General features: G+C 40.0%; 1 protein-coding gene across 1 annotated transcript in view; it reads right to left on the reverse strand.

Annotated features, from left to right (window-relative positions):
- Positions 1-9,115: 9,115 nt before the first annotated feature.
- Positions 9,116-12,551, reverse strand: part of DERA (deoxyribose-phosphate aldolase) — an 82,475-nt gene continuing 79,039 nt past the window's right edge. Inside the window, exons 8-9 of the mRNA XM_072954410.1 lie at positions 10,062-10,211; positions 9,116-9,743 (exon numbers count right to left, since the gene is read on the reverse strand). Coding sequence (XP_072810511.1) covers positions 9,687-9,743; positions 10,062-10,211 — 207 coding nt within the window. The 3' untranslated portion in view covers positions 9,116-9,686. The remainder of the gene's footprint in view (positions 9,744-10,061; positions 10,212-12,551) is intronic.

The raw sequence follows: 12,551 nt of genomic DNA on the forward strand, positions 1-12,551 counted from the left end.
ATCAGACTATCTACTCTGTCCCTGTCACTTTACAAGTTCCAGGAGGGTGTTACCATGATGAAGGAAGAATACACTGGCCAACCAGACTTCAGTCCTAGACCATCCCTGCTTGGCTTGTTTGCCACCCATCCCAAACTTCTTACTCTGTGATCTCCTAGTTTAAAATCTGTCTCCCTCTATGCACCCCAGGCTTGTGTGTTTGGTGACAGACACATTTAGAGCCTCTTTGCTGACTCAGATTCCTCTCCAGTCTTCAGTCTCCAACTTGTAAAACTCCAGATAAACGATTGGTCAGTTCTGCTCTGTAGGACTGATCCTGCAGTCATCCCTCAGTATCCGTGGTGATTGGTTCCAGGACCCCAGCAGATAACCAAAATCCCAGGATGTTCAAGTCCCTTATATAAAATGGTGTAATGTTTGCATATAACCTAGACATATCCTCCCATATACTTTAAATCATCCATAGATGACTTACAATACCTAATACTATGTAAATGCTATGTAAATACAGGCATACCTCAGAGATATTGTGGGTTCAGTTCCAGACCACCACAATAAAGCAAATACTACAATACAGTGGGTCACACAACTCTTCTGGTTTCCCAGTGCAGTAAAAGTTACGTTTACACTACACTGTAGTCCATTAAGTGTGCAACAGCATGATGTCCAAAATTACAATGTACCTGACTTAATTAAAAAATACTTTATTGCTAAAAAATTCTGTCATCTGAGCCTTCAGCCATCTTTTTGCTGGTGGAGGGTTGAAATATTGAGATGGTTAACAAAATGTAACACAGTGACACAAGGTGAGCAAATATTGTTGGAAAAATGGTGCCAATAGACTTGCTTGAGGCACAGTTGCCACAAGCCTTCAATTTGTAAAACAGGCAATACTTTTGAAGCACAATAAAGAAAAGTACAATAAAACAAGCAATGCCTGAGGGGAGAGGGTACAGCTCAGCGGCAGAGCGTATGCTTGGCATGCACGAGGTCCTGGGTTCAATCCCCAGTACCTCCATTAAAAATAAATAAATTAGGAGTTTGGGATTGGCAGATACAAACTACTATGTTCAGAATAGATAAACAACAAAGTCATATTGTATAGCACAGGGAACTATATTCAGTGGCTTATAGTAACTTGTAATGAAAAAGACTATATATATGTAAATGTATAACTGAATCACTATGCTGTACACCAGAAACTAATACAACATTCTAAACCAACTATACTTCAATTTTTAAAAAAGGGGGAAATTTTTAAAATTTTTAAATAAATAAATAAATAAACCAAATCCCACCCCACCCCCCCAAATAAAAAACACCAATGAGGTATGCCCATTGTTGCCAGCATGTGGCAAATTCAAGTTTTGCTTTTTGGAACTTTCTGGTATTTTTTTTTAATATTTCTGATCCATGGTTGGTTGAATCCAGGGATGCAGACCCCCTGGAAACAGAGGACCAATGGTACCTACTCTAGTTCCCTCCCCACCAACCTGTCTGCCATAAAAGGAGAAACAGAAAAAGACACAAGGCAATAATTTTATTGTAAGAATGATAGAAAGTCTCCTTGTATGTATAACTTGAATCACTTTGCTGTACACCTGAAATTAACACTGTAAATTAGCTACACTTCAATAAAAATTTTTTTTAAAAAAATGATAAAAACCAGCCCAGACAGTATGGTCATAAGAGTGAGAAATGTCTTCTGATTTTGAATCTTTTGATGCTGCTTAGTGATGGGTTTCAAGGATGTCCCAGTAGGAGGAACTGGAGCAGCAGAAGCATGTTTATACTCATAAAAAGATTAGATTTGTATTACCAAAATGGTATTTTTTACACATGTGATTTTCCACCTTTTTTGTAGTGTCGTCATGGTAGCAGACAACTAGAACTTTCTGAATGGCTTCGACATGCCAGGCCCTTTCCAAGTTCAGTTTTACTTATTCCTCTCCATATTCTGATAGGAAAGATGTTTTATCTGAGGCTGGGATACTGATGCTGATGAGGGTGATGTCAGACGCCTCAGCTGCTACAGCTTGACCCCCATTGCCTAGCATGTTCAGTTTGAGTTGCTGTTGTTTCTAGCACTGATTTCAAAGTGAATCCAAATTTATATCCATCCCAAACACAATTAACAATTCTTTCTATTCAAATGTAATATTCCTACAAATTCCAAACCTCTGGCCTTTGACAAAGGTAGAGGATCAAAGAAGGTGGCATACCCTAGGAAGAGAGACCCATAACTTCTATGAATCAGTAGGGACAGGTGCATAAACTGTCAGCAGGAGTTTTCCTGGACCCAGTTTGGCATAATAAAGCAGAGGGCTAAGAGAAAAATTATATAGCACCCTCACATTGGCAGGAAGCAGTGTGTTGCTGAGGCAGGGCTGGAGAACAAGTTCGCAGTGTGATAAGCTTGGAAGCCACTGCTCTCTGGTGGCTAGGGAGAGTTAAGGCAAAAAGAATTCGCTCAAACATACAATCATGTGTCACGAGGAACTTATGTGACTGTGAACAGCAAGAAACCCTGCTGGACATGACATCTCTCCCACACAAAGCTCTTGCCAGTAGCTGGTCCAGAAAAAAACTCATCTCATTCAAAAATGAGCAACTATGCAAAGCTACAACAAGAAAGACAGAGATAAAATGGAAAACAAAGAATATGCAGGAAAAATGTTTCAATACAGCAGATAAAAATTTGGGTCAAACATATGGCCATAAAATTAAAAACAAACAAAAAGACCAACAAAAAGCTACCATATCTATGAAGTAAGAGCTCATATAAAATATACAAGAGCTCAGGGAAGATGCTGCAAGAGGGTAGGAAGTGAAATATGATTTGGAAGAGCCCAGGAAACAAATAATTTACTGGCAGCAACCAGATCCTGCTAAAAACATGCAAAAACCAAGATTGTCAGGGATAGAAAAAATGTGCAATTCAAAGAAGTTAAAAAACAAAGAAAAGAAATTCAAAAGAATTAGAAAAAAATAATAGCCACAATAGATTAAAAAGGTCTTAACATATGCAGTAACTACTATCTTGAAGAAGAGGTGAAAACATAAATACAACAGGAAAAAAGGTAAAGATACACTTCAAAGTAACTTTCCAGAAACATGTCATGAATCTACAGACCGAGAGGACATGCTAACTCAAAGAAAAGTTGACACAAAACACTCAACACTGAATCATGTTTTAGTAAAGTTACTGGAATTGAAAGAAAAACAAAACAAAACTGTTGTGCACAGAGGCAAAAAGTTCAAGTCAGAATGTTACGTTCCACAGCAATGTTTAATGCTTGATGACATTGCAACAGTGGTATAAAGTCCTCAGAGGATATAAAGTACATGACCGACGAACTGTATGCAGCCAAGGAGTCATCAAAATGTAATGAAAATGAACATTTTTGAACTTGCAAACACTCAGGGAATATACCCCAGGCCCTTCCTGAAGAAGCTACTAAGACCAAATTTTGAAGAACAAAGAGATAAATGCAATACTTGGTCCTAAGTGTTGACTTCATTTACCTGTAGAGGACTAAAACTAAAACAATTGTGGAGGTTATGGTCACAGAACAGGATTTAAATGTTATAATAAACGCTAATGATGTAGAAATAATATAGCAAAGGTCTGGAGGGGAGGAGGCCAGATGGTGGGCAGTAATGTCAACGTGCTGATTTTCTCATCTGGTAGAGCAGAGGATTGAAAGATTACTGAAGCTGATAAGTCATGTCACAGACCTGTAAGTACATTTCAAAGTCTAAAGAATATGATATGATAAAGCATATAATTATCAAGAATCAGGTGACTTTGGGAGGAAGTGGAAAAAAATGAACTTTATTATTACTCATGGCAGGAAGTCAACAGACAGCTGTCTAAAGAAATACAAGTTTAAGTATTTTGGGGAAGGGACACTGTCATACATTGCTGGTGAGAAAGAGTGTTAAGAGGACCTCATAGGACATCTCTATGAGACCAAGAAACAAGGGGCAACTTTGCAGAGTTTAGCTTTACTAGGGAATGAGTAGCAGTGAAAACAGAGGTGACTTTCCCATCATGAAGTATGAGCCATCTCTCCAGCACCAACTGGTTATACCGTGGTTGACAACTGTTATGACCAGTGACCATCCAACATCTTTTGACTACAATGTGCCACTTCTCCCAAGAAGGCCAAGGTTGCTTTCCCAGCTTCCTTTACAACTAGAACAGGCATGTGACTGAGGCACCAACAATCAGACACAACCACACAGGAGTCTGACACTCGAGGGAGCAGCATGAGGAATCCACCTTTGACCACCATGATAAAGGAGGAGTGTGGCGAAGGCAGAGGTTCTGGGTGCAAATGCCCAGACATGATACAGTTGAGTCTCCACTGGAACAAGTACTCTTCAACCTTCACCTTGGGCTAAATGTAATCCCACTTTCTTTTACCTTTATTTAAGACTTTTTAAAAGTCATCATTCTTGTCAAACTCCAGACTGAAATATGACCTCATTTGACTGTTCAGAACTGTTTTGGGTGTTACTCCTAGCTGGCTGTCTCTATGCCTGACAATCTGGCCTTCCTAGATATTCTGTAAGACACTCAGGATGCTTTAAAAGTAAACTTATTTTCTGCTTAATCTAGATATTCGGAGTTCGGTTATTTGCAACTAAGAATCATGCTTGACGACGTACAGGACTGGCAAAACACACATTTGCAAAGCAAAAAATAAAAAATAAAAAACACCAATTTAAACTATCCTTTAGCCTTGAAAAGACCAAAGACCTGATGTTTTCATTAGCTTCTGGTCTAGAAATCATTCACACAGTAGCTTCACAATAAGACACCAAGTATCTGTGAAATGTCCCTTTCTTTGAACACTTTATCTGTGTCAAATATAAGTTAAAGAATGGGGTCTGCTAATCTAAGTCTTGGTTTTAAGTTCAGTTACATGAGAATCACCAAAAGTGAAAGCATTCCAAAGAGGTAAAATCAAATGCAGCTGAATCTTCCTATCCCGGCTTGCTGAAATTCTTTGGAAGATTTTGTAGCTAAGGATTGTAAACTCATCCAAAAGGTTTATGCTAGGCTCCAAGGCTGGCTTTTAAACCCAAAGCGTAATCAAGCTCATTCCCTACAGTTAAAGGATTAAGGGATAATGTCATTTCCATGGTTCCCTCTCTTGTTCTTGGCTATGAAAAGCAATGAAATGTACACATTTATCCTGGAGTCACATGATAAAGAAGCGCTGCAGCTGGTGGACTTGACCACTGGACAGATGCATTTACTTTGGAATCTTGGTGCTGAGTACAGTGGTTCTCAAAGTGGGGTTCCTGGATCAGAGCATCTTCTTGGAAAGGCAAATTTTACTGAATTGGAAACTCTGGGGGTGGGGTCCAGAATTCTGTATTTATAAACTCTCCCAGTATTTCTGTTGTACGCTAAAGTTGGAGAACCACTTTCTCTGGCAGCACAACTAAACCACTCCAACCAAAGGAGAATTTACTTCTGAGAATGGAACAGCAAGGTGTACCTTCTCAATTACACATTTCAGAGTTTTAAAGTTCTCCCCTAGAACTAACCTAACTTCACGTGTAGCATACATTCATTTCTCCTTACAGAGCGGGATATAGGACTCTCGGTTACTAAGATCCCACTATCCTATACTTAAGATGGAAGCATCTTTTCCTGAAACTGTTAAGACAGCAAGTACTCTTCAATCTTCACCTTGGGCTAAATATAATCTCAGTTTCTTTTACCTTTATTTAAGACTTTTTAAAAGTTATCATCCTTGTCGAGCTCCAGACTAAAATATGACCTCATTTGACTGTTCAAATTAATTGAAACACGTTTCTTCTCACAGAACCATAGAAACGGATGTCACAAAACCTAGGTTTCTTACATTCTACGTATGTTTTACAGTACGAGATGTATTTAAAATAAAAAGTCAAATTTTAGGTGTGCCTGTTCTAGATAATCTGATTCCTCCTTCTCACCCCTGTTCTTCTTCCTAAAAGAAGTTTCAGTTCACCATAAGGTCACTTAGTATTTAACATATATTGGATTAAACATTCCGACCCTCATTTGCCCTATTAAATAAGAATTGACCAGATGGATATTTCTCTGACAGTCTCTCTCCTGAGCAGGGTTTAGTTAATTAAAAATGATTATTTTTACTACATATTTTATATATCAGCCAGATGTTACCTGTGGTCATTTTTGGAAAGAATCATTTGGTGGTGGTTGTAAAATACATATTTTCCTTGGGGAAGCAAGACTCTTGAGCACGATCAGGAAAACAAATGTAGAAACTGATTTCACCTCATGCCTTTTGCGTAGTGCCAAAACGGGCATAAGGTTTCATTTCCTTTGAAAGTAGGATCCATTCAAATTCTTTTTTTCCGTTTATCTCTGTACCCTGGCTCTATTTATGTTGTATCAAAAAAGAACCAAGTTGATGGAAGAAAAATTAATGTTGGTTTCCCTCTGTACTAGAAGTGTGAAGTTGACATTTGCAAAAAAACTGATTTGGTTTCCCTAGATTTGGTTTGAGACTAGGTGTGTGACGCAGTAACTGTCCTCAGTCAGGACAGAGACTCCACCGTGTCGCCGTGAGGAAGCACTTCCAGACGGGTATTTGCAACAGTTCCTGCTTTTGCACAGGTCTCCTTAGAAGCTGTGTTTCATGCAAACTAATCTGTTTAAATGCCCCATTAGCGCTGATACAACCCAGAATGGGGCAAAGATACTGTAATTACAAAACTGTTTTGTGATTACACTAGTCATTTTCTCTCCATTTGTAGACAAACTAGAATCCAAACAAGTGCCCCCTCTTTTTTTCTTAAGAGGAAAACAGACAAACAAAACAATCTTCAACTTTCTTTAAAATTTAAAAAAAAAAAAGCCAATTCTTGAGATTGCCCCAAATTCTGAAAGTCTAACAGGTTAAATTAACCACATTATCACTTGGGCTAGATTTAGCCGGTTGGTCTTTTGCAAAACACCATGTAGGAGATGACTAGAGGCAAAAGTGAGTCTTGTGAAAGTCTGAAGTTCATATGATGACAAACATAGTATCAGGTATGGCTGAGTGTATAAACAAGCAAGAAGCATTTAATTCCAAAGCCCTGGCTATGTCTTGTGAACTATTTCATGGTGTGATGTGGATCTAGGCTCTGGGCTCAGCTTTGACTTTCTATGGGATGTTGCATAAGTGACTTTCCCACTTTGGGCTTCTTTTCTCATGAAAAGAATTGAGTTAGAGATTCTCTAGAGTCTCTTAAAGCCCCTAAACTATATGATTGGTTGTTTATAAACATCTTAAGGCTTAAACATGCTTTATTGAACAACTGCAACAATTTCTGCAGTGGGAAGGGGGGTGGTTTGCTTTCATTAACTTAGAAGCTTTAAACACAGGACACAGTAACTCATTTTTTGATTGTATAAAGCATCTGCTCCCTATGTCCTGAAGTACACAAATCTGCTTGTAGTAAATCACAGTCACCTCAGAAATGACCTCTTCCTCTTATGTTTTCACAGCAATCAACATTGACTAGCATCTTCCTATTAAAGTCATCTGTGTTACAATTGATTTCAAGAGCCAGGTAAGGGGCAGACATTCCTGATGAACAGCCCAACAGACCCTGGAATAAATTGTCCCCCAAATATATGATTACTTACCTTTAGATCAGGCCATGCTCATCAGCCTCTAATAGGTTTGAGGGACTCACCAGTCTTAATTTCCTAGGTGAATCTGTAATTGTCCGCAGAGGTCAATTTCAGTGGATGCCTCATATAAATTAGAATTACAGATAATGATGCCTGTTCACTTGATCAACTGAAATGACCAGCTGGGTTTAATGGGAGGAAAACGGAAAATCCCTGTGAAGTTGGAATAGCTTCAAAGGTGATGGAATGTAATTATCTTTCTGCAAAGTTTCTTCTCCAAAGGTGACTGGCCATTGTGCTGGTGGGCACCCAGGCCAGGGTGTTAGGAAGGTGGAAATGGCATTTAGAGCCACTGACCACATCCAAAGGCATAAGTCAAGAGTTCGCTTTCTGCTAAGGTGCTGGGGGAAGCAGAGTTTCTTTTCTGTTCTTATTTTAATCATTTCATTCACAGGTGGAGAGGTGCTTTGAGGGACGTGCGTAATTGACTCCCAAGAGGCAAATTCTAATTTAGATTGCTGCAAAAGCGTTTTCTCTTTATAGCCATAAACCATTTTCTTGGATGTGTTATAATTATCCTTAGGGTAATATAGTCTGAGGTATGAAAGAACCTTGATATCACCTTTATTGATAATCCCTTTATTTTACAGATGGAGAAACTGAAGGTCCAGAGAAGTGAACTGACTGGACCAAGGTCATAAAGCTAGAAAGAAGAGGCTAAACTAGAATTCAACAGATGAGAAGATGAAACTAAAACTGACTCTCAGGCCAGGGTTTTCCACTTAGGAGAAGCTGTAGACTTGTCTGGGGAGGGAAAAAAGATGCTCTCCGTGAAAATTGCCATTTAAGAAAACTTAAGTTCTACAGTGTGATAGACGTGCTAGCAATCAAAAAAGGTAGAGGTGGGTAGTTGAGAGACAGAGCAAGGGGACCAGTAGCCCACAGAGCCATTACCAGTCCCTCTAGCTGACAGCGGGCTCTGCCTACGTGTCTGTGTGTGCCGGGGGGCAGTTTTACGTACCTGGCGTGACTGCACAGACTCAGACTGCACCTGCCTGGGCTTGATTCTTGACTCTGCTACCTTTGAGCTCTGTGACCTTTGGCAAGTTCCTTAAGCTCTCTGTGCCTCAGTCCCTCATCTGTATAAAAGGATGATAATGTCAGTACTTCCTGTTGTGAGGATTAAAAACCTTACTGCACTACCTTACTGTAACAGATTAAATGAGGATTAAATACACTGATATATGTAAAAAGCTCAGCACATATTAAGTGCTATGCTAGTGTCTTCTGCTTCTTCCCTATTCATCCTCCCAGAAAAAGTTTCAGAATATGGACATAAGTTATATATTTATTAATAGTGTACTGAGCTACTTTGTCTAAGATAAATACCCAAGGACTACTGGATTCAGAAAGTCATTGATAAAACCTCTTTATATGTTTAATGGATTAACTTTTCAATATGTACTATTAGAATTTAAAGGTTTTTTTTAATAAACTACAGGAATTTTTTAATTAAAAAATTCAGTGACATCCATAGTTGCATTAAACAATGATAGAAATTCCATTAGCAAAACAATGAATAAAGCGCCTGTGTTGCAAAAATTAAAGATGGGTTTTCTCGGTGGGGAAATCAGTGCCGAGTGACTCCCGCAGCCGCCGGGAGCACAGGAGCCCTTCAGGGATGCTGCGCTTTCTTTAGGCACAGCAGGGGTTCTTGGGCAATTCCAACACTGTTTCCGTAGAACTTAACGTTGTCAAAGCTACCACTAACGTTTTTCTTAGAGAAAACCTCCACAAAATCCACAATGCAGATCTTCTAGTACTTAAGGCCATTTCAGATGTGCCTGAAATGGGGACCGTGTGTGGGTTAGCTGCGTTGTTTCTCTTTCATTCTTTGAGTTAAATTCAATGGAAATGTTAAGGGGAAAAAGTCAGTTACCTAGTCCCTCATCTTTTTAATTAGGTAATTCTAGCAATCATGCAGAAAAACAATTTTTAAACGCTGTCGGTAAGAACTTTTGCGCAACTCGTTGCTGGTTTAAGACATTGGAAGGTCGTGATAAGCTGCGTATCTTCCAGTCACATGATGGTAAATCTGTGGGGAAAACAGGGTTTAGCCAATCATTAATGATTATGTTATTATACACATCAATTCATAATTACACTCTTACATAATTAATTTTAGTTAACATTTTATTATAATGCCCCACTGTTACGCGCTTCAGCAGAACCTCCATTCAACCTCCTTAAGATGGAGCTTGGCTTGGAAGAAAACAGAGGTTGGATATGATGAGATCATATGAGGTCAGTCAGATGAGTTTCCATCTCCGGTTCCCACAGCCCAAAAAGTGTTTCTATTTCTTTCTCAAAAATGCTTGTTGGTTTGTTTCCAGGCCCATGGGTGACTCCTCACCTGCCTCTCGATGTCGGCGAGCAAAGTACTGGCCCCTATCCGAAAGAGCTCAGGCTTCAGCCACTCATCCCCCAGCTCCTCCTTTATGAGAGAGAGCCATGCAAGGGAGTCCTTGGCACTGCGGATGCCTCCTGCTGGTTTAAAGCCCACCTGAAAGGGGAGGTGGGGAGGAGAACCATGCATACTGTTAAGCAATTGCTTTAAAAAATGGTCCAGCATTAACACAGGGTCTCCAATCTCTCTCTCTCTTTTCTAAAAATCTGTTTCACTTCACCCAGCAAAAGAGCTCAGATCACTCCCATGCACGCCCATTTGCACTACAACATGACTTTTCCAAGATTAATCAGAGGACTGTCACTGCTTCTGAGGAGACACTAATGAGAGTTAATAACCCTCATTAACATTTCACTTATTGGAAAGTCATAAACCTCAACCATCTAGGCTAGAGCTGTGAGCCTGGGATTAACAAGAGAGGTGTCAATAAACAGGACAACAGATATCACAAAAGCCCACTCATTCTGCATTTCTACAGGGAGGCCAGTAGATATGCACACCTTTTAGCCTTTCATCCTGAGCTGGGAAAGATACATACGTGGATTTAAAACAAGAGGAAACAAAATTACAGGTACCAGTGGGGAAGAGGGTGGGAAGGGATAAATTGGGAGTTCAACATTTGCAGATACTAGGGGAGAGAGTATACAGTGGTATAGTGGTACAGTGCATGCCTAGCATGCATGAGGTCCTGGGTTCAATCCCTGTTCCCTCCACCAAAAGTAATAAATAAATAGACACACCTAATTACTTTCCCCCTCCAAAAAAAAAAAAAGGTTTGCAGATACTGTTATATATAAAATAGACAAATAACAAGTTTCTACTGTATAGCACAGGGAACTATATTCAAAATCTTGTAGTAACCTATAATGGAAAAGAATATGAAGTGGAATTTATGTATGTATATGTATGTTTGAAACATTATGCTGTACACCAGAAACTGACACAACATTGTAAATGGACTATACTTCAATTTTTAAAAATGGGGAAAAAAAAAAGAAGTAAAACAAGAGGAGAGAATCAGTGAGGTCACACTAACTAAAGTAACAGCAATCAACAAGGAGAGGTGAGTTATTTTAATCAGCTGAACCGCAGTGACTGTTTTTCTGTGTTGTAAGTAGACAGAGTTACATAAAGCAGCCAGACCAGTTCAATAGCACAGGAGAGAAAGACACATGTCACGCTCCAGTCGTCTCTGAAGGTGACCACAAAGCAGTGCAATTCAGCCAATATCTGATGTTCACAAATGATGTCCCTGAGCCCATTAGAGAAGGATAAATGTATTCTATACATAAAACCTGCTTTTCTAGATGTACTTGTCTCCAGAACTTGACTATCGGGTAGAGAAAACACTCAAAGCCCAAGTACTAAAGCTCATGCATTCGGCCACTCAAGAGTCTGGCTGCTGTGACAGGCAGCACCAGCAGCGGGTGGTTGCTAACAGAATGCCAGAGAAGGGCAAGTCAACGGTCCGCTCATCAACCAGTAAAACATTAATAAACCTCAAATAGAGCTGGGAGACCAGAAGGGGGAGTTAGACTTGTACTCCTGGGATAACAGAGTCCAACAGGAAGAAGGAAGACATCTCTTTCCTGGCAAGGACTCAGCCAACGAAAAGCTGCAGACTCGGTTTACCATACCTTCCCATCTTCCTTTTCCTCTCCAGGAAAATATTCTACTTCCTCTGCCCTGCGGGGACTTGCACGTGGTTTGTCATGGTCTCAAGACCTCCAGCTGCAAGTCTCTGCTGATCCCGAGGAAACCCATCTTTGCCAGAGAAATATCTGGCCGTCTACTTACTTTAGGTCAACAAACCCGAGCTAGAAACCCCTGGTTAATCTGGACTTGGCCAGCTTCCTCATCGCACCACACCCAACGGTGAACAGGAGTCCCACCAATCCCACCCCTGGACTCCTCTGTCTCCCACACGCACGCTTCCCTCTCTGCGCTTGCTTCCACTGTTTTGGTTTGGACCCCCGTCAGTCCTACGTGGAACACTGGGAGAAGCCTCGTAACTGGTTTCCCAGCCTCGGTTACAGATCACACAGCGAAGCAGCAGCCAGGCAGAGATCTAACCATGTCTGCCTATTAGCCTGCAGCCCAAGTGACCATGTAAGAGTGAGAGGAGGTAGGGAGAGCCAGGGAGATAAGTGGAGTGAGGTTATTGATTGAGATGAGGCAAAAAAAAAATCAATTAGCTGATATTAGCATACATGTTAATCATAGGAGCATAGTCAATTAGGCAGTGCTGCACATAGATTTTTCTATACAATTCAGTTGGGTCAGCAAGTCCGTTAGGCAATGTTTCAAAAGAGTGGTTCTAGCATAAGTTTATCCTCTTATTTTGTTATGGGAGAGAATATAGAAAACATAAATCTGCAATGAAATCAGTTATAAAATATCAAACCTCTGCTTCTAGGGAGTGACACTAATCATCGT

Source organism: Vicugna pacos, chromosome 34, assembly GCF_048564905.1.
Source record: "Vicugna pacos chromosome 34, VicPac4, whole genome shotgun sequence".
Classification (NCBI taxonomy): domain Eukaryota; kingdom Metazoa; phylum Chordata; class Mammalia; order Artiodactyla; family Camelidae; genus Vicugna; species Vicugna pacos.